The 22,207-nt window shown below is 37.8% G+C and overlaps 2 protein-coding genes across 2 annotated transcripts in view; both read right to left on the reverse strand.

Moving 5' to 3' along the window:
* LOC144633175 (uncharacterized) overlaps nucleotides 1–1,818 on the reverse strand; it is a 109,249-nt gene extending 107,431 nt beyond the window's left edge. Inside the window, exon 1 of the mRNA XM_078491980.1 lies at nucleotides 1,613–1,818. Coding sequence (XP_078348106.1) covers nucleotides 1,613–1,676 — 64 coding nt within the window. The 5' untranslated portion in view covers nucleotides 1,677–1,818. The remainder of the gene's footprint in view (nucleotides 1–1,612) is intronic.
* Nucleotides 1,819–3,649: 1,831 nt separating this feature from the next.
* On the reverse strand, nucleotides 3,650–20,487 carry LOC144633176 (DNA ligase 1-like). Its single transcript, XM_078491981.1, has 28 exons — nucleotides 20,380–20,487; nucleotides 20,169–20,249; nucleotides 19,504–19,835; nucleotides 18,199–18,260; nucleotides 17,026–17,665; nucleotides 16,692–16,785; nucleotides 16,295–16,417; nucleotides 15,835–15,891; nucleotides 14,680–14,776; nucleotides 14,439–14,514; nucleotides 14,105–14,169; nucleotides 13,510–13,611; nucleotides 13,294–13,370; nucleotides 13,008–13,099; nucleotides 12,462–12,561; nucleotides 11,136–11,221; nucleotides 10,720–10,835; nucleotides 10,278–10,373; nucleotides 9,867–9,977; nucleotides 9,612–9,683; nucleotides 8,504–8,572; nucleotides 8,309–8,384; nucleotides 7,652–7,734; nucleotides 7,124–7,276; nucleotides 6,183–6,317; nucleotides 5,873–5,935; nucleotides 5,518–5,610; nucleotides 3,650–4,394 (listed from the first exon to the last, which is right to left on the reverse strand). Exons 1-28 carry the CDS (start codon nucleotides 20,397–20,399, stop codon nucleotides 4,308–4,310), a joined length of 3,258 nt encoding a protein of 1,085 aa, XP_078348107.1. The 5' UTR covers nucleotides 20,400–20,487; the 3' UTR covers nucleotides 3,650–4,307.
* Nucleotides 20,488–22,207: the final 1,720 nt, after the last annotated feature.

Below are 22,207 nucleotides of genomic sequence, written 5' to 3' on the forward strand. Positions count from 1 at the left end.
GATTGGGCGACTTTTTGTGTTTGGGGGGATCATTTCTTTGTGGAATGTAGACAAACAATAAAAACAAACCCTAAAAACAGTTGTTTCATTTATGTTAAACTAGTACAAGCTTTCTCTGCAGTGCATTTTTTAATGTGCCCTTACATCAACCGATCTAACATCACGCAAACCGTTTTTAAAAACCGTACAAGAAAGACGACGACCAGTATTGGAGAAAAAATTGAAAAATGTGACAGTTTTTCAGATTTTCATTCAGCTTTTTAACATATCTTGACGTTATTATATTTGTAATTTTTCAAAACGAAACGCTGCACTGCGCCGACTTTACTCAAAGCTTTCTTTACAAGCCAAAGCCTAAATAACATCCGTTTACTAGATACTTTTCATTTAGTTTTGAAGTTGCTAGCCACTACCGTATAAAAACCTTTTAGAATTGTTTTATCGGTGGATAGGTGAAGAATAAGTCAACGGAAGACATTTGAAACATGTCGGTGTACTGCATAGAGTAAACTTAACTTGTCTAAAATTTAAATTTGACCATTCGAAAAAATTAAACAAAGATGATGTTGATCAGGCTAACAATTTCAATTTAAAGCACGCAAACCTCCACTACGTAGCGCTTAAGATAAGACGAATTAATGAAAAATGTTCTCAATTTTTGGTCATATTTGCCAATGAGGATAAGCCATAAATTTAGGAAAGTTTGTTTTGACAAACGAGACTAGCTTTAAACAAACAGATTTGCAAGGACAGTGCCAAAAACACCTGCTTAAGCTAAGCGAAACTGTCGAGCTAACGGTATGCAAACATTTGCAAATTTTACCAGTTTGTTAAGGACAGTTCCAAAAACACCTGCTTAAGCTAAGCGAAACTGTCGAGCTAACGGTATGCAAACATTTGCAAATTTTACCTGTTTGTTAAGGCAAACTGTATGAAAAAGAAAAGTTAAAATTAAACATAAAACTAAAATGTTGTTGCTTCTTTTCAGTTTTTAGAAGAAATATTCGCGAGCATTAATAAATTATTCATGTTGCGCAAATTCTAGAGTTTATTTACAAATAGTCAAGATGTTAGTGTTGCAAATGACAGTTGTCGGCTTTGCAAAAATTGTTTAGCCGATCCCCTTTAATATTTGGCAAAAAAACGATCGGGTTAATTAACACGGTCACTAAACTTTAAACACGCCATGAACCTTCCTTTTTAGAAAATCTTTAAAAAAAATAGTCGCGTTTACATTTGATTACCGATTACCATGCAAGCTCAAAATTATATTTTCGTTTCATCAGAAACCTTAGTTTTTCATGTTGTGGCGCCGATTTTTTTCGTTTAGACTGTTGCGAAATGGCTCATTAGGATGATTTAACCTGCACGTATTTCGTGTTTACTGCACATCAGAAAAAATTTTAGTGAAAGTTTAAAAGAGCAGGTGAAACGCTCATCATGCGAGTCAAAAATGCATTGATTTACCATTGTGATGTCCAGAATCAAAATTGAAAGACTATAGAGAATTAAAAAAAAAACGAAAAAAAAAAAAAATATGTGTTGGTATAGTGGTCATGCACTTAGAGGAACCACAAAAATATTCTCAAACACTGACTGAAGGGAACCTTACCTTGTGCCTGTGGGATCAGGGAAGCCAACAAGACGAAAACAAAGCAGAAAAATACAGAAGACATTTTTACGATGGCCGTACGAAAACTTCACACAAATTGACTGGTGATCAGTCACATTCCAGAGAGAAGCTTCGGGGGTGGTTATTCAATGGTGTTTATCATGAACTAACTGCAACATCCAAAGTCAATTTCGGCTTATTCTGTATTCAAACACGCAAGCCCCTTTGGTTACTCATCTTTTTATTGTTGTTGGTTGCTACAACTAAAGAGTTCCCCTGCATTGTGGTTGGTGGAGTAATTGTTTTGCATCGTAAACAATTACTTTATTTTGACAGGCAATTGTCTCGAATATAGGATGTTGCTGTGTTTACGTAGTTTGCCATAGCTTTCGGCATTTTAAAAACAAATGGTTAGGCATTTTTACAAAACGCTGTCAAACTTGTCACCATTCTTAGACATGCCGACACCACAAGAAAATAATCTAAAATAATTTTATGACATTCACTGCACGGACGTTTATAGCTTACCGTCCTTTCCAACGTTGTTCACAACGCCGCAGGTCAAACGCACTACGGGCGCGCAGTTTACTGGCTCGTTTTCTTACATGCACATTTTCCCTTTAAACTCTCACGACTCTCTCTTACAGGAAACCGGAAGTGGCAGAAGATTTTTGCGTTTGACCGCTGTAAGGAGTATTTGTTACCCCTCGTTGGGAGTTTATGTTGATCCCTGGAGTTTATGTTGATCAAAACATAAACTGGGAGTGTCATATCATGTCATATTGAAAACATTTCTAAGATAGCTTGTGCCATTGGTGCAATCAGAGTTAATAGAGGGAGACTCCCTCTATTAACTCTGGTTAGAAAGGTAGATAGTCCAGTAACTTAATTGACTGATGGAAAAACCGTGAATAAATAAAGTTATCTTAACTAATCTTAAGGGTTATCGCATTTTGCAATAACGTAAGAAGGTTAAGTACAAACAGGCAAAAACGATACAAAAAAGTAAAACAAGATTATATGCATTTTCTTATGATAACGTTGGGTATCACCCTAATAGGTGAGCTACAGTTACTTCAAAACAAGGCTGCCAAGACCATTCTTAGTTTACCAAGTTTTTCCTCGTCTACAGAAGCATTAAATGCACTTGGTTGGCCAACACTCGTGAAACGCAGGTTATTTCACCGCTGCGTTTTCGTTTTCAAATATGTAAATGGCCTCATAGATTTTAATTTTGATACAAAGAGAAACTATGACATTCATGCTTATAATACCCGTGGCAAAACCAATTTTTATTTACCGAGGATTAGACGAAATTATGGCAAGCAACGCCTTTTATACCAAGGACTTGCAGACTGGAATAAGCTAGACAAATCGATACAAGACATTAAGTCCATTTTACTTTTTAAGCAAGCCCTGAAGAATGTAGTTTTTAGCTAAATTTTTTTTATCCTATGCCTTTTATTGTGAACTTTAATACTATACATTTTTTATCATGTAACTTTTTTAATTCTTAAACTATTTTTTAATCTTTTAATTTTAAATTTGAACTATTATTTTGCAGGGCCTCACTGAATAACACCTTTGGTGATGTGAGCTCCCTGGGTAAAGAACATTATTATTATTATTATTATTATTATTATTATTATTATTATTATTATTATTATTATTATTATTATTATTATTATTATTATTATTACGCCGACACCCTGTAATAAATTTTGTTTGCAAGCCCTGTTGATTTAACTTTGTCACTGACAGCTTGGAGGGGGGGGGGGGGGTCTGTAAAACGCTTGGAGAAACTCCAATTGCAAGGTAAAGCCGACCATCTTCAAGTGATAAAACTCGACGTATATTCACTTATGGAAGGTAAAAAATATACCTCGTCTTTTTCTTAACATAGCTTAGCCTGCTTGTAAGTCTCATAGCAGTTAGCATTAAATTAATATGGCCGATAATAGAAGTGCAAGTCTCTTGAATTCCACGGACCATCTTGAATCTCGTGTTCACCAGATTGAGAATGAATCACACTTCGTATTCAAAGGGAAGGCTAGACCTCATAAATCAACATGAGTAATAATTTATTGTTTAACTATCCGATCGTTACATGCTCGAGTACTGGATGTATATGTTATGTTCAATTAGGTACGTAAATCCTAAGGATTTTCAATAGATTACAGTTTACAAATCATCTCTAGTTACATCGTTGTGTGACGCCTTATATGTATCTGCCACTTAGCGGGAAGATATTAGGTAACAGGTGATAACGTTGTGTATTTTCCTTCTGTACAAACGATGTAAAATCCTGACGAGAGAGAGCTTGATAAGCTGCAAGGCTTAATTTTGCATTCAGGTCAAATTCGTGTGCGCTTTTTAAATGACTGCCGTAAAATTAAAACCAAACAGATTCAGTCAATAAAAACAAAAACTTTGAGCTGACGGAAAAGTGGGCTGTCGCGGGACTCGCGTGAAACAAATTAATACTCAATTCACCAAGTTCAGCAAACGTGGAACTAAAGTACGAGCTTTTTTAAAAAAAAATTAAAGGCCGAGTGTTTGTATGTTTTTGTAGTGATTTGAAAAACGCTCAGAAATACCGACCGCAAAAGAAACATCACGCAAAGAAGCTGGTAACTTTTTTGGCGCGCGAGGAAAAATGACTTTTCCCGCCACTTCAGGCAACTATTTTCTCGCCTCAGTAGAAGTCATCAGAGGCGTCTGCAGCCGCGGGTGCGTTTGTATTATTTTTTACAGTTTCTTGACTTCTGTACATTTCGGCAACCTGAAAAATGAGCAAAAGAAAACTCGAATTTAATGGGCATTCCAAAACAATTATCCGGTTTAGCGCTAACACAAAGGTTCTCCCACTTCAAATTGTCACTTGCTGTAGCTAACAGCTTAAACACGAAGCGAGCCTGTAAAAAGTTCGCCTCAGGCATTTTGTTGGAAAAAGTCGTGGTCTTGAATAGACCATATTTGTATTCTCAGTATTGGAATGGAACTAGCCTGCAATAGAGGCTAATGCAAGGGAATATCATTAAAAAGAGCTTCGCGTCATTTGGATTTGAAAAGATTACCCGCATACGCTTCCATTGCAAGCTAGTTCCCGTCCAATACGAATTCAAACAAAAGACGGATACCGATGTTTGGAAAGCAATCTTTATCTGGAGAGTTTGCTCTATCAAACGTGGCATGTTAGTATATTATCGTGAAAGGAGAACAATCCACAAATCCAATTTGAAGCGAAAAATTCAAAACTTCAAGTTGTTTCCTTTTCTGTGGTATGTGGTTTTGCGAACATTCGACATTCAAACTTCCCAGTTTTAACAAGAACCCTTCATGGTCAGATGTCTCGGAACGAAGGAGACCCAGGGGATATTTGTCGAATGATTACCTTATTATAGGAAATTAACGCTTGTGTTAATTAAGGTATTTGAAATTAACGCGACTTAAATTAACGCGAACTGAAGGAGAATTACTATCCAATAAAGGAAATAAACGCGAAAGAGGGCGTACATTTCAAAATGAAGGAAATTAACGCGAAGAACACATAGAAAAAAACCCTGTTGAGACAACAGGAACAAGTTTATATCACCACTAGGTGTATAATCCTTAACGTAGGGGTTAAGGGAAGGAATCTGACCGCCTCGAGCGTTCTTCGTAGTTTCAGTGATACTAGCAGACCTTCACCCTGATGAAACGGCTGGACGTACGAGAAATTGGGGCCAAAATAATAGAAATTAAGGTCATGGAAATTAACGCTCCACTTAATTAATGGCGCGGAATTAACGTTAACAAAAATTAACGCGACTTAAATTAACGCGAATTTTTGAAATTCGCGTTAATTTCCTATAATAAGGTATAGCACACTGCAAAAAGGTGGACATTCAAACAATTGTTCTCACTTGTGAGCTGTCCGTGGCCTGTTCAGGTTTCTTGTCGTCACGGATTCTCAGAAAGCGAGGAAATCGTAGTGAGATTCCTTTGACTGGATCAACCTAACGTTAACAAGAAAGAAAAGTTTCAACTCAAAAACAAGTTGTAATACAGGGATATAAAATTCACTTTTTAAGGGCCACAGCTACCCTTTACGAGTATGAGTAGGGGACGGGGGGGGGGGGGAGGGGTGGCAATACCCCCTGCGCTTCTTCAAGCCAAAAAAAGCGAAATATTTTCGAAATTGTGAGAAAAGGTCTGCTTTGGGGAAAAAGAAACATGAAAATTCAGAAACAAGCTGGAGCTCTGATACTGTCTACTCACCAGGCCGACCCCCGCTTTATGAACTGGAGAGATTGAGAGATCCGCTGCTCTGATTTCCCACACCTAAACAAAACCAAGAGCTGTCAGTATTGGTTTCTTTTACACATGTTCAATGCTTATACTGATCACATTTTTATTTTGATGTTACTTGTCCTCTGAGTTGTTCTCCCCAACCCCCCCACCCCCATCAAAAAAGAAAGAATATAGAACTAACAAATCGCTCTTATCTTTGATAAAGCAACTGCAACTAATACTAACATGCAAAGTCTTGAGCCTAACGCACAGGTAAACAAGTGAAAGCAAAACTGACCTGCACTGCGTCAAACCAGTGATCAGGAGCCAAGCTGTCGTCATAGCGATAATAAGCCTTGGGTTGTGAAATCACGTGATCCTTGAAAAACTGGTGATGCTTGTCAAGCAGTTCGTCTGTAAAACCGGTTCCAATCTGAGAAGAGAGGGAGTGTGGACAAAACACACAGTCAATTTTACTACACCATCTACTACTGGACGTCACTACTCGAGTAAACTCTGTTTGAGCAGGTCCTCCCAAAAGGTCTAAGCGTTTTCACGATTTTTTCAAAACTTAAAAAAACGATGTTCCATTTTTTTTTTTTGCAATGTCCAGTGTCCCGATATATTTGTTCATGTCTCCCAGTGAAGTTTTTTTGAATCTATCGATTCTCGACAAACTTCTCTGTTCTTCCGAAATGTTACCTACCTTACGTATTTACTCTATGCTTTCTAGAAAGAAAAGATTATCAGGTAACAGGCTGTTACTATCAGGGGTGAAAAAACATTAAACAGAAATTACTCAAAGGAAAAGGGAAACATCAGAATATTGATCTTCAATTATCTTAAAATAAAAAAAAACTTCTATCTTAAATTAGTAGTTATGCATATACGTAATTGTTAACTACTTGTTTGTATCTTTAATATTTTCTGTTTCTTTTTCCTTCAATATATTACACGTACAACCTAGTCATAGCCTGGGTTGCAGACGAACTAATCCCTGGTATAGTCTATACCGAGGTTTTGTGAAACATCCGGCTGCGACGAAGGCTACCTAGTCATAGCATTTTAATTTTTGTAACTACAGAGTCAGCCCGTTTAGTTTATTACTATTTTGAGTACTTTTTTGCCTATTAAAGTTGATTTATTTTATGCTCTAAATATTTTCATTTTTCTGGCAAAATAAAATGGTTGTTGTTGTTGTAGGTACCAAGCTTCAGTTACCTACGGTTTGTATGTTACCTTGCAGATGGTTTGGAACTCTTCATTCTCAGGATCATAGCAAGCCAGAAGATATCCGCCATATGAACCAGTTCTTTTGCCTTTACCCAAATAACCGCCAATAACTACAACATCTAAAGTATCTCCTACACCAGCCAGATAGTCTTTCTTTAACTGAAATGAGGAGCAAAAATCACAGGAATTATATACAAACTGGACATCTCTGGCGGGATGCAATTTGATTTGGTCAGTTTTTGGTTTAATTAACTTAGCAAGTTACAGCTACAAGTTTTGGCCAACTGTTTTCGAGAATGACAACAAACAATCACTCTTGAGACATAAAGAACCAATCACATCACGACTAAACGAACCAATCAGATCACTAATATCCGTAAAATATTTTTTGCGCTTTGAGGGGTTCTTGAAACGTCAGTCGCCAACAACGGGTTTATTTTTTACGAATACTTTCACTGCGATGATCACACAAGAAAGTTACTAGACTAAATGAAAGAATGATACTACTGGGTTCAAAAAAGAAGTTCAACTAACCTTCAACCAGTTATGCGAGCGTTTAGCAATTTCATACGTAGCGTCTACTTCAAGAGTTTTCACCATCAAACCTTCACAATTACCTGAGGAAAAAGAACAAACGCAGTTAGAAGCAGTTTATTGAATGTTACATGTAGCTCAAAATTGTAGTAAAATGATGTTCTATCAACTTATGGAATAACAACTTTATGATCTCTCTTTCTATCTTAATATAGAAAGCAATTTTCATGAAACAATAGCGTTTTGGGAGGAATTTATACGTCGTAAGCCTAGCCTCGCGTGTCCAAATTTTTTCACACTTACAATCCATTTCCACCCTTGCCATGGTTAAACATCCTCACTTCCTAATGGTTTCCTGTATTTGTGGAGTACTGTTCTACAACAATAGGATCTATTAAACCATTTTGTTATACCTCCCTCTCGCTTTTTGTTTTTAATTAAAAATATTGTCGGGTTTTCTATGATCACAGTCATTCGAACTTCTGGTAATCACGGCATGTTAATGTTGCAACAGTGGTGCCCAAACCCATGCATGCATATACTTTGGACGGAACCGAGACATTTCCAGTGCATTTAGTTTGTCGTATGCCAGTAATGTGCATGCTGGGAACTGAGAGATTCGTTGCAACAAGTAGATAGAGGTTTATTAAATCTTACCCTTGATGGAGTCGTCTAAGAATTCAGCAATATCATCTGTATTTACTGAATCAGAGCTCTGAGCAAACATGAATTCCTGTCATAGCGAGAAACACAATATTAAAACACTGGCAACAATTCCTTCAATCGCAACAGTAGAGCAAGAAAGGGATAAACAAGGAAACAAAAAGTTAAGTTATGTGAAGCATTTCTTACCCCTTCAACCTCTGTGAAGGATGTTCTTAGTGCTTCTCTACGAGCCTGGAAAGGTTCTTTGATGTATGACTGAAATTAATAAAAAGTTGCATTTCAAAAGATCTCCAGAAAAAAAGTTTGTATATTAATTTATGCTTGGGTTTCTATGGAAAGTACAAAATGAATCCCCCATACCAGCAGGTAATATCTCTTTTTTGAAAGTATTTATTAGTGCAGAATGCACTATTGTGATGGTTTGGTGGGGCTGTTGTCCGCTAAACCCCTAAAGCGCTACAGTGTAAACTTTTAATCACCAATTAATTAATTAATATCAATTAATTAATTATTCCTTGTGGAGGGGGTGGGGGTGGTAGGTAAAACCTGGAGCACATCTACGTTACTCTCATATGAAGATCTCAAACGTATATATTTGTTTCAGAAAACCCTTTGCTCTCCTTGTGGTACTACTCAACGTAATTTACACCAAACGCATGCGCAGATTAGTCTACGTTGTTTTCTGGAACTACTGTATCATGAACATCGCTTGTATTGCGTGTTTGCAGTAGGCTTCCTGCAGACTTCTTGGCGCCAAATAAAACCGCAAATTAATTTAATTAGATTTTGAGACTTTCACAGCGCTTTCGTAATTAGATATGCAAAAACTTGCACCGGGATTTTCGGCGTGAACACCTGATAACCAGGAAACAAATATCCTAGCTGTACTGCGTTTTAAAAAACCTGTCGAAAAATATGTTTTTTGATTAGATTTGTTTCTTTAGTTTTTGAGAATCGTCTTTCGTGCAGTCTTAACCGTAACTTAATTAAATTAAACAAATGTCATCGATGCCGCTGTAAAACAAACAAAAAACAAAAGTTTCATGTTATCGCATTTTCAAGGAAGACAAAAGTATTTTGTTACAAACGAACAAAAGTGTCGTGTTACGTTTGCAAAGATTAGCGTAAGGAACAACTGGGAAAGAATACAAGTAGCCTGTGAACAGTTTTTCCGAAAGTAAAATAAAGCAAATAAACACGAACATATATAAAACATCATACTTTCAATTGTTCCATATTGCATTCTGCACTATCAAATCATCGAGATTTTTTTTAATATGCAAGCTGCACTTACCTGTCCATTAAGATACAACAGATCAAACGCATATACACAGACTTGCACTTTTATCTCAGAGGCATCAGCATCCTAAAGAAAAATAACAAAAAAATTCTGTGATTGAATTCTCTTTGTTTGTTCTTTTTTTTAAAAAGATACATATAAGCTTCTTTCCTTCCATTCTCTAACCCAGACCAATTGTACGATCCACTTTTTCTTTTCTTAAATTTTATTACATACACTGTATCAAGTAAAAGATCATTAACTAATCACCTTTCTTTTTCGTGTGCTGAGAATCTGAAAAGGTAAAATCTGTTTCTTTTCCCTGTCCCAGGCTACAGCTTCAGCATCAATAATGCAGGACTTAACACCATCACCCAAAACCTGATAACAAAAGGAACAAACCTTACATACTAAGCCATTCAAATGCCATGCTCTCAGATATAGTCTTTGATTACTATCCCAGGTCCTGGGGGTACTAAACAAGGTATTATCTGTCAAGAGTATTTTCTGTGGGGGTGTGGGACTGCAAACTGTGTAATAGTATAATCAATCACGACAGAAAGGTGCAGTATGCCAATGAAAATGGCTTAGAAAAGGTTCTTATTATTCACTACAAAAAAATATAGGCATGCAAGGGGCTATTTTAGTCCATGAGTGGATTTAGGAATGGCAAATACTAACCTTTGGCATTCGTTCAATAATGTCAGGATACTTGGATGTATTATTTTCTTGATTTCTGCTGTAAATATGAATTTCTCCATTTTCCAGCACATGGATCTAAAAACAAAAAACTTCAACATCACTTTTAATTACTAACCTTTGAATAAAGTTTTCCCCCTCCCCTTACCCACGCCACTTTCACTGCGAAAACGAGAAAGAAGCTTGCAGGATATTAATCTTAGTATATAATGCATACAAATAGCCCAAATTAAAATGTGTCTCGGGTGCTAAATTGAATCAGTTGTACAGTAACTACTTTCAGTACACTTCAGGAAAACCTACATGTGCAGGCACGGATCCAGGAAAAATGATGACCATATCCTGATAACAAAAGCCTCCAGTTCTGGAAAGAAGCTTCCCAAAAAAAAAACGAAAAAACAACAACACATAAATGGTTTCTCACCTGTGCTCGTTCACCATCATACTTAAATTCACAAGTGAAAGCTGCATTTTCAAATCGTTTAAACACTTCCTCTACTCCCTTGGATGGGTGTGCTAACATAGGCTTCAGAGGTATTCCTAAAAGAGAGACCAATTAAAGTGACTAGAACGAAAGGCATGCAATGCGTGCAGAGGACTTAGTGGTTGTAGGTCTTTGCATGTATTGCGGGGCCTATGATGGTAGTTAATTATTATTGATTTTCCACATTAAATTTAATTTGTTGTTTTAGTGAAATTTTACAATTTTCTTAATTTTTCACATTTTGTGTTACTACAGTCAAAAATAATTAAAATTATATTGTATTAAATTTTTATGATTGCATTCAAAGGTGAATGTAAGTGACTATCATCAGAAATTAACATGCGGTATGTCTGTACCTGGAGTCAGATGACAGTGTTTCGGCAGCACCTCCAATCCATGTTCCAGAATAGATAGAATGAGTTTATTGTAGTTTGGCATTTCACTGTCAAGGCAAAAGTTCTATTTGAGCCACAATACTAACATTGCACAGGATCATATGTAGATGATCAGTGCAATGACAATGTAGCCATACCCTCCACACACATTACATGCTATAAATATAATTTACTTTATTATAATCACCCGATACAAATTTATGTAGGTCAAACAGAAAAGGAAAGCCTCAAGCCAAGTGGCCCATACTCGCCAGACCTTATCCCAGATTCTGTAGCATTAAGCGGCTCGGAATATTTCTACTCCCCCCTGAATGGGATGTTAGTCCATCGCAGGGTACCCCGTCCCCCTAGCATTATGATGCCAGTACCCATTTATACACCTGTTTTGAGAGAGGCACTATAAGAGTAAATTGTCTTGCCCAAGAACACAACACAAGGACGGGGGGCCAAGCCAGGACTTGAACACGGACCGCTCGATCCAGAGTCTGGTGCACTAACCATTAGGCCACTGCACCTTCCAGTAGGGAGAGCAGAACATAAATTCTTTTACCGTATTTACTCGAATAAGCGCCGCCCCCGAATAAGCGCCGCCCTCGAATAAGCGCCGCATTTTGGACAAAAAAGTTAATAAGCGCCGCCCCCGAATAAGCGCCGCAGTCCCGATGCGGCGCTTATTCAAAGAAATCCGTTTAACTAGAAATAGAACTACAAAGCAACTCTCAAACAAACTTGGACATTTCTTTTCATCAAAAGCGATGTTCTGCAGTTCAAAAAAAGCGATGTTCTGCAGTTCAAAGTGCTTGTCTTACTGCTCGCCCATTACTTTTTCTATGGAACATTCTTACAATATGTAGTTCTGTAAATGTTGTGAAGGCTGCGATCTTTGACAAGACAGCTAACGCCACTTTTCTCTTCAGCAAGAGACTAATTTTGGCAATCAAGGGACGTCATTTCAATTAATCTTAAGGATTAGATTCTTTGTGGCATCAAACTTTTTAATAAGCGCCGCCCTCAAATAAGCGCCGCCCTCGAATAAGCGCCGCACTGGAGGCGTAAAACATTTAATAAGCGCCGCGGCGCTTATTCGAGTAAATACGGTAGTTCCATGATCAAAATATAAATTTCCCTAACTGATCATCATGCATTCTGTTATGTTTGTTCTGAGAATTTGATGCTGCATCAAGAATATAACTCCTTTTGATGATTTCCTTTCTTCCCATTACCAGTCTACATGATGTGTTGATAATGTTAGAAGATATTAGATGCTCATCATAGAAACTAACTTACCAGTAGCAGGTCTTGACAATTAAAGCAGCTTCATCTTGTTTCTTCTTCAACTCATCACCAGAAAAAATCTTGCCATTGTCAATTATGGGAGGTGGGAACTCTGGGAAAATAAAGCAACAAAAATTATTTTAAAATAAAGGCTTTGTGATACAAATCTGTGCTGAAATGAGGGAAATAAGTGAGACAGATTATATTGAATATTATATTTTATTTTTACTGGTATGTGGTGCAGAACCTTTGGAATAAAACCAATGATGTAGAAGGTATGGTTGCAAAAAAATGTTTGGAAGATTTTGTACATGAACAGTGGCGGATCTAGGGGAGGGGCCCGGGGGTGGGGGCTGAGAAAAGTTATTTTCAATGGCAGGCCCCCCTCTTATTTCAGGGTCTGGATGAATGGGGCCTCCACTTACCTGAAGGTCTGGATCCACCACTGATGAAAGGGTGTATGGTTTGTTTGGAAGTTGTTCAACATACTCATACAGTACCTTGCACAACTTATGCAAAGTTTTAGTATACTACATGCTACAGGAGGGTAGTCATTACCTTTGCTTGGAGGCGTAAGAAAGGCAGCATGACCCAGTGCAGTTAAAACTGATTGTTCAGCAAGACCAATCCTTAACTTGCCACCTAGAGATCTTTTAAAAAAATTCAAAACTTGAGAATATCATCATATGCTCCACATAGATGAACGAGAGAGCACAAAATCATGTACAGTTACTGTAGTTTTACTGTTCAATAAAAAGGAAAACCAAAAAACATCAGCAACATACTCAGTTGAAGCTACTACACAAACTAACCACTTCACACAGAATTGTATAAAATTACTTACCGAATCAAATATCTGGCTTCTGCATCCCGACAAGCTACAAACATCCCCTTAATTTTTTCTGACTTTCTTGACATAGACTACAACCAAGAAATACAATTAAGACAATGCTCAGTCAGTCCTTGCATGGTTGCCACAAACATCAGTTTTCAAAATTCAATGTTCAAAATATGTGATAAGTAAGGAGAATTAACATATTGATCCTGGGTTGATACTTACACTGTGTCCTGTCATCATGGCAATGTCTTTTAGTTTTGTAAAGACACCCTCAGCAGTTAGCTTGGGTGGGGCAAACATGGTACGCTGTGTGCTGCGGCAAGACTGACAGGAAGTAGAAAAGTAGAGACTATCAGCCGTTTGACAACAAGCCAGTGCTAACAGCTTGATGTCTGTAGCTGCTGAGTATGAATACAGTAAACTACCTAGATGTACAGTTTGAACACAGTTCAACAGCCACTCAAAGGGACAACCAGTGTGTAAACAAAATATTGACAGTGGCTGTGCAAACCAATAAACACCCAGCAGAGAGATGTTGGGACCAAGATGGTTCTGGCAGCTGGGTTTGTGGATCAGGGAATAACTGAAGCAAAAGGTTCAAAATCACGTGCAGTGGAGGGTCGAGTGTGTTGTCATTATAGCCTACTTTCCTGCTTCAGGTGTAGCGATTAAGGAACAAATTAAAAGTGTTCTGATATGAATTGGTTTTGGTCTGAGACAAACAGTTTGCTACTGAAACTACGATTTATTTAGCTCCATTTATGCAGTTTTAGTTTTAATTATGATAATTTATGCAGTAGTTATGGTAGTAAGTTACCTCAGCTACAATCCCCAAATCTCCCTTTTCTCCAACATCAGACTTGATCTGTTGCAGGCTCTGTCCTAAATAAAAATAACGACAATCAGTACAAGTATGTTACCCGACTGTATGTACCATGATAAGACAAAAAGATGCATTCATATGGTGCCCACAATACAAACATCTTTAAATAACAGACAGTCCACCTGATCCCAGAGAAACCAAAGTTCATATAACCTCTACCACTATAATACAGAAACTCAGCTCTACCCCTTAGCTGGACATTTTAATGAGGCTGTACTGTATTATGGCTTTCATTTGTGCCAGACCAAAAACAAATAATCGAGAGTACCTGTTGACTCTGCAACGGCTTTCATCAGAATGTTCTCTCCAATGCCAAGTTCAATTCCTTCATATGCTGGGGCCAACTATGAAACATAAGAAGACAAGTCAGACAAGTGTAAACAAACAAACAAACAAAGCTCACAGCTCCTGAATCAGAATATACTGACTGCCTTCCAGCGGAAACTTTTTGTATACCTCATTCATGCTAATTTTAGTTTTTGCAATTTAATTAAATATAAGTGCTGTACCTTGTTGAGGCAAAGATAAACACAGGGCAGTAGGTCGTCAGGTGAAAGAACAATGACTGAACGGAAAAAGTTGCTAAGGATGGAAGTAATCTTCAGCCTGTTGTGAGTAAAGTACAAAAACATCAATAAATTATACCCGAGGGGGGGGGGGGTACTCCCATAAATTTCGGATAGGGGTGTGCCGCCAAGGTTCTTAAACCCTGACCCTATTTAAGGATAAAGAAAGCGAAAATTGACACCCTTTTTAAGACCGAAAACCGAAAAATGACACCCTATTTGAGGGGAGGAGAAGCATTCCGTGACGACCCAAATAACAGCTAACCGCGCATGGCAAGACACATATCTTTACAAAATCGCTTTTCTAATACGTGAACAGAAAATTCAGTTTTAAGATATCTTTTTTTTTCGTTTAGCTGGGCGTTTATTTTAGCTAATAGAATTTAGGTACCCTATCTAAGGATCACACCGGGAACACATTGCAAAAAGGAGCAAAAATGATACCCTATTTAAGGACCGAGAACCTCAAAAACCATACCCTATCGGGTGGCACATACCTATATAGGCCACATATGGGAGTACCCCCCCCCCCCTGGATTATACCTATACCAATGCTACTGTTGAAAACATTATACATACAAGGCTCAGTTGTCTAATATTTTAGTATAGATTAAAAGCGGGAAGTACATTATAAGGATATTTTAAAGTGCTGGAAAATAACCCAGGAATTTCCTCTGGGTATAAGTTTTCAAAAGGAAATCCACAAGGGACAAAGAGTTATTAATTAACCTTAATGGCATTTATACCCACAACCTCCAGATTCATAAGTAGTAGATAAAATATGAGCAGGAGATCTGTATGGGCGTTTACAATGGCGAGCCAGGGTAAACGCCCATACAGATCGGACGTGAATATTTTATTCTACTTGTGAAATGAAAACAATAAATTGAATGCAAAGTTTTGTTATGCGAATCAGTAGAGATCTGTATCAAAAGTTAATGAATACTTATTAGCTGAGCAGGAGTCTGTATCAAAAGATAATTCTATTTTTTGATTTGTATTGGGGTTTATTGTTCTGTACATGTGATCTGAATACAGTGCTGGGTTTGGTTTGCACCCTCATGAATAGTTAATGAATTTTACAATAGTATACATTACCTTGCAGAGGTGTCTTCTATGGCCTGAAATGTTCTGGCCACAGCTAAGTAGGGTACTCTGAAAGAGAATAGATATTGGATCTTTATTAAGAGTTATTCAACTGAGTAAGTGGGCTGCAAGTAGCAGATCCAGAGGTGAGTAATAGCAGGGGAGGGGGAGGGGGCATGGAAGAGGGAGAAGGGGAGAGGTGTCCTCTATGTATTAGGGGGAGGGACTCCTCTATAGATTCACCACTATATATAGTGGTGAATCTATATGCATGCTATTTGTTGACTGAGTAGCCTTGTAGTAAAACAGCAATCAGGCTACTCTGGATGTCCAGGACTTCACATTTCTAGCACAACAGCGACATGTGTACTATTTCCAGTAGAATGACACAGGGTTACCGAAGTCATAATATCACAAAATCATGACAACTTATTTCACCAAAAAATATAGGAATAATGACCCATCAGCTCACCTCTCTCCGTATTTCCAACAAGCATGTTTAATAGGGTGGTAGTAGTTCTTTTCAGGTGAATATTCTGTGGCCTTGACAGGTCCAGCGCTCTCGTCATCATCATCAGAAGTTTTGTTTGAAGAGCTTAAACAAAGCAGTAATACAAAGTTACAATCATTTCTCTTGACAACTGTATTCATAGACAAGAGTTCCTCAGAGTGCGGAGTGATGGCTTCTGGCGAACAATTGGTAATCAGAAAAAATGCGGAGGAGTAACTTGAGATGGACTCTCATCCCAACTAGGGGGAACAGTAATTTGAGTTTGTGTTTTAGAAAAACAAGTGTTGGCATTAATCGTTGTTACAAGATAAGAATGACTTCCCTAACCTGAACATTGTTTCATATTGTTCTATCTTACCTTGTTTTCTTTGATGACTGATTGCTTTTGTCACTTTTACTCTTCTCTGCAGGTTTTTCATCTTTACTCTCTACCTTTTTGGATCTTTTGGGAGCTGCAAATACAATAAAACAAAATAATTACTGCCAGAGCTTTAAAATTAAAAATTGTTTTGGAGCACAAAATGCAGACCATGGCCAGATTGAATTCAGAGCACTGGCTATTTAGTCTAAAGTACCATCCAACCGTATGCCCACCAAACTAGTGAACCGCACTTGAAAACAAAGGTCATCACCAATTTACTGCTATTACATGTAAGTGTTAATTTGCATATTGAAACATACATCATACTTACAGAAAAAGTCACTGAACCCTCCTTTGGTCTTTTTCTCCTTTTTAACATCTTGATCATTACTTAGTGGATTTATTTTCTTGTCCTTCTCTTTCTTAACTTTTAATTCATCTTTACTACTTTTCTTGCCAGGGCTACATTTTTCTTCTGTCTTATCACTTTTTGTACTTTCAACCCTATTATCTTCTTCATTATCTTTTCCATCTCCCTTGTGACTTTTGCTATCTTTACTTTTCTTGTTTTTCTTTTCATCTTCCTCTGTGGCCATCTCAACATCTCCTGGTGTATCTTGTTTTTCCTCACCATTCGATTCTTCACTTTGATCTTCATCCTTTATTTTCTCTGAACCTCTTACTTCTTGTTTACTTCCATTTTTTGTGCTTTTCTTTGATTTCTTCTTTTCCTTTTGCTTGTTTTTGCTTCCTGATTCTGATTCTTTTTTCCCATTATTTTGATCTTCTGTGTCTCTTGTTTCCATATCAGCCTCAGCTTTGTCTTCATCTTTAATATCACCTTTGTCTGATGTTCTTTCTGTTTCTTCTTTCTTTAATTTACTTTGTAATGGCTTGTCAGCTTCAACAGGACTTTGATTTTCATTTTCTTGGGGAGACTGTTCTGATTTGGCTCTTTTAACTCCCTGGGTCTAAACCAACAGGAATATAACAGGGTTGTCAAAATAAGCCGGCAACTGGCGCATATTTTCACCCGCTATTCCGAATACTGCGCTGGCTACTTGGAATATTAGTGGGTCAGTTGTGAGTGTGTGGTATCAAGTTCTGAGTGTTTCGTAGCCCCCTACTTTTTAGATGGAACCTGCTACTCAAAACCCCACTGACAACCCTGATATAATCATGAGATGTTTAAAACATGCACTCTTTTGCTGATAACTTAGGTCACATTTGTCAGCTAAGAGAGAATTCCTAATTCCTTTAAACAGCAGTTGAAAGTGTCTCTTAATTTGTAACTGCATCCACTTTGTTCCCTTCTAAGTTTTTTTTAATAGAAAAGTACCAGAATTGAGAAAAGGTTTGCATGTAATAAATCCTGCAAAATGTGTTAACCTTATGTTGTGAGCGTGACTAGTACTTCAAGAGGTAAAATTTATTATAACAAATTCCCTACATGTGATGTCTCGCTCTTCCTGGTACAAAAAGAATTACAAGTACAAGTAAATACCTTATTTCCACCAGCAGATTCTTCCTCACTTGATGCTTTTCTCTTATTTGCAGGTTTTCTTGCTGCGGAGAAGACCAGCTGGTATTAGGCCTGTACAGTTTACTAAGTCCCGGGATAACTTAATATATTAATTAATCAATTGATCAGTCAAATAGTTATTAATTAATTAAGATAATTTATTAATAATCAATACTTTCTAAGTAGCTGAGGGGAAATGTCCCCTTAACTAATTGTGCACACCTAACTAACACCTAATTAAACTCATTTGCTTAACTAAGAATTAAAACTATTTGAGGACACTTTATAAAAACCTAATAACAACTATTTACTTAGCTATAAAAATATAGATATTAAAATAATGTATCAAAATCTATAGAATAAAAATTAAAATTATGTATCAAAAGCTAAGTTAAACGCAAAACAATACTGGTCAGCGGCCTTCCCTGTCGTGGACATGTGCAGTAGTTGTGGGTCTGCATCTTTCCAGGCACCTTCCCCAAGCTCATCTATTGTTGAAGAGTTTAATTGTATTTGAAGGCTTTGGAAGCTATCCTTCTACTGAGGTTTTCACAGGATCAAATTTAAGCAGTTCACTTTGATTTCAAATGTAATTTAAAACATGGAATTATACAAAAGTAAAAAGTACTTCTGACAATGACATTAAGAGGAAATCCGCCAGGACTTCGAGTAGTTATTGGACAAAATTATGTACCAAAACTATTTACACCTGATTGCAAGCTTTTGTGTTACTGCTTCAAATATCTTATCGAAAGAAATCTTTTCTAACAACACCACACATCGAAAACACATTTTGAAGTTCCGCTTAATTCCACTGAATCTCTTAAAAGATGTAAGCTTTTGCCCATAGCTTGTGAACTTTAAATATCATTTTCTCAGACTCTGATAAGAAATTGTTGTACCAGAATTATTTCCACCTTATTGCAAACTTTTTTGTTACTGCTTCAAATATCTTATCAAAAGAAATCTTTTCTAACAACACCACACATCGAAAACACATTTTGAAGTTCCGCTGAATTCCACTGAATCGCTTAAGATGAATTTACAAAATGGCTACACGTGAGATTTTGCCCATACCTTGTGAACTTTGAAATTCATTTTCTCAGACTCTAATAAGAAATTGTTGTTGGTGTTATCACGGATAATTACTTACATCTTTACCTTTTATTAAGGGTAGGAAATAACGCAATAGGATTTAAATTATTCTGGAAATTGATTTTTGTCCAACTTTAATAAATATTACTCGACTTCCTAGTGGATTCCGTCTTAAAATCTTTGACCACAAACCTGTCTTTCTTTTAGGGATAAGTGTTGGCTTATTTTCAGGCGATACGACTTCAATAAATTTTCGTGTCTCCTTATCCTCTTCAACTTCACCATTTTCTTCAACAGTGGCACTACCTTGCTCTTTCGTGACCTGTTCCTCGTTCTTCACATGTCCATTTTGATTGGATGATGATTTTTTCTCAGCTTCACCATTATTCTCTTCATCACTGCTATCATCAAGTATCCGGCGAGATTTTTGTTGCCGAGCCTTTTTGACAGGTGGTGAGTCAAGATCGGCAGACTGAGTTTTGAACTTCAGTGGTGTCCTTTCTTTCACATCCACATCTTTACTTCTGACGTTCATGAAAGATTAGCATTACATAAAAGGTTGAGAACATGCCTATATCCAACATTATTATATACTAAAACTTTTCTTGATACTGGTTGATAAAAGTTGAGTATTTGGCCGACTGGATTTCATTCCCCTGGTCATCAGTTAGGATTTGTCTGAAAAGATTACCCACTTGAAAGCTTCAGATAACAATTTTTGATTCACCAGTCTAGATCCAGCTCCCCCCCCCCCCCCCCCCCCCCCGACTAGTTGACTGACTCGGCGCCATATTGGAATCTTTTGCTGCCTCGAAGAAACAACAACGTAAGATTATTTTTAAAGCAAGTTAACATACCTGGACAGTTCCTGCTCATCAACTTCGTCGCTTTTTGGTTTAGGATTATTCTTTGGTTTGGAACTCGGAGAGAAAAACGCACTAGAACGAAAAACATGGAAAAATAATTTACAAACTGTGCTGCTTAAATTTGGCTGCAAATGACGTTTAAACCGAGAGCTGCAATCTTTATAAAACCATAAAATACAAAAATCGAGGTATTATGACTTACGCTATTCCCCTTTGAGCCATCACTGTGGTTTCTGAACTGAATATTTTTCAAATTTCAAGATACAAAATCATCAACCGAACATCTTCCCGCACAAAGAGTTTCTTCCCGCCAATTCTTGTACAAACGGAGAGGAAGCCTGGGTACAAGAGTGATCACCAGTGTCTCTCGGCTTAATAATTGTTCATGGTGTGTGTGGTTCACACTAGCGACATAACGACATAAAGAAAAGTTCAGTTCTTTCCTTATTTCGTTATGCTTATGTCATTATGTTCCAACTATGTCGTTATGTTATGTTGTTCACACTGGTGACATAAAACATCAACGTGAGCTGTTTTTTGCATTTGCGAGACCTTGCCGCGCCGTTATGTCGTCATGCCGCTAGTGTGAACCAGGCCTTATGGATGCGGAAATTGCTTCAAAAACTAAATATACTTTATGCACCTATCAATTGTTTGCTCCAGGATGGGGGGGGGGGGGGGCGGGCAACCCCAGGGGAATTTGAATTTGGAATCCAGAGTTGAATTCCCCACCCCTGGGCACCTAGTGAATGTCAAATTTTACATATCTCCTCTTAAATGTCAGGGGCGGATCCAGGATTTTTCAAAGGGGGGTGGCTGTAAACCCATATTTTTTCGGGGGGGGGGGGGGTTGGGCTTTTAGGCAGTTTTTTTTTTAAAGGGGAAGTTCAAATGAGTTTGGATGTGAGGCCCATATTGAATGGAGCCGAAGGCTCCATCCGCCTAGGGGGGTCTGGGGGCATGCCCCCTCAGAAAATTTTGAAAAGTTGAAGCCTCTTAGACGTGATTTCCGCGATTCTGAGCAGCTTTATACAGCTGTCAATTAAGTTATTAAACCACTGTTTTTCCTTGATAATTTGGCAAAATATTCTTTCTTCAACTTACCTTGAGTTGTATTTCGGAGAAAAAGTCTCGTTGACAGGCCAGGAACTTACAGGAAAGAACAGATATGCGTTTTTTGCTCACCCACATGCGTGAAAATTTTTAGCCCTTGGCAAGTGGCCTGGGGACAACTTTGGCGACTTTGCTTGTTTGTGAAATCGCTTCAATGCGAAAAAACGGTACGGACACTCGCTAAAAAAGATGTAAATGGAGAAGAAAATCATTCCAGCAAGGCTAAAATAACTCTCGAAAGTTAAGAGAATTCTATTTTTTTTTTCAAATTATACACACATGTTTTGTTACATTAAGCCAGAAGTTCGTAAAACAGGCTGTCGAAAATCCCCTATTTTAGAAAAATGGCCTTTCCTAACTTTGAACGGCCGCCTGACTATGAAAGGTTGATGTACATTGTCCTTATTTTCTATTTTAATATGTTCATTTTCATTTTTTCTGGTGGATCAAGGGGGGTGGCTAGCCACCCAATCCACCCCCCCTGGATCCGCCCCTGAATGTCTAACCCAGCAGACCATTTGATATGTCAAAATCCCTACCCTGGGAGAACTTACGATGTCATATTCCCGTGGGTTGCCCGCCCCCCCCCCCCCCCAGCCTGGGGGAAACCATTGATAGGTGCATTATAAAGTAAATCCTTGAAACAAACAAAAAAACCCGGTTATAAGCCCCCCGGATGTAAGCCCACCTCTACTGGAGACAGTACTGAATGTGCTTTGTTATGCGTTTAAACTCAAAAACGTATTTCGATAAACGCTGCCGTGGCTCGTTTCGAAACATTTTTATTCCGCTTATAAGGCCTCTCGGATATAAACCCATCAGTTTATAAGCCCACCCAAAACCTGTCCAGAGCTTTTCCGTGGGGGGGAGGGGGGGGACGGCCGAAGGAGATGAAATTTGTATTTATTTTGCAACTA

This window comes from Oculina patagonica, chromosome 12 (genome assembly GCF_052425735.1).
Source record: "Oculina patagonica isolate OP01 chromosome 12, crgOcupat, whole genome shotgun sequence".
Taxonomy (NCBI): Eukaryota; Metazoa; Cnidaria; class Anthozoa; order Scleractinia; family Oculinidae; genus Oculina; species Oculina patagonica.

Coding starts and splice junctions, on each gene's coding strand:
- LOC144633176 (XM_078491981.1), bottom strand. CDS start 20,399: ATGGCTCAAAGGGGAATAGC. Junction 9,684..9,866: donor TCAGCACACGAAAAAGAAAG/GTGATTAGTTAA, acceptor ATTTTTCTTTAG/GATGCTGATGCCTCTGAGAT. Junction 7,735..8,308: donor CTTAGACGACTCCATCAAGG/GTAAGATTTAAT, acceptor CTTTTTCCTCAG/GTAATTGTGAAGGTTTGATG.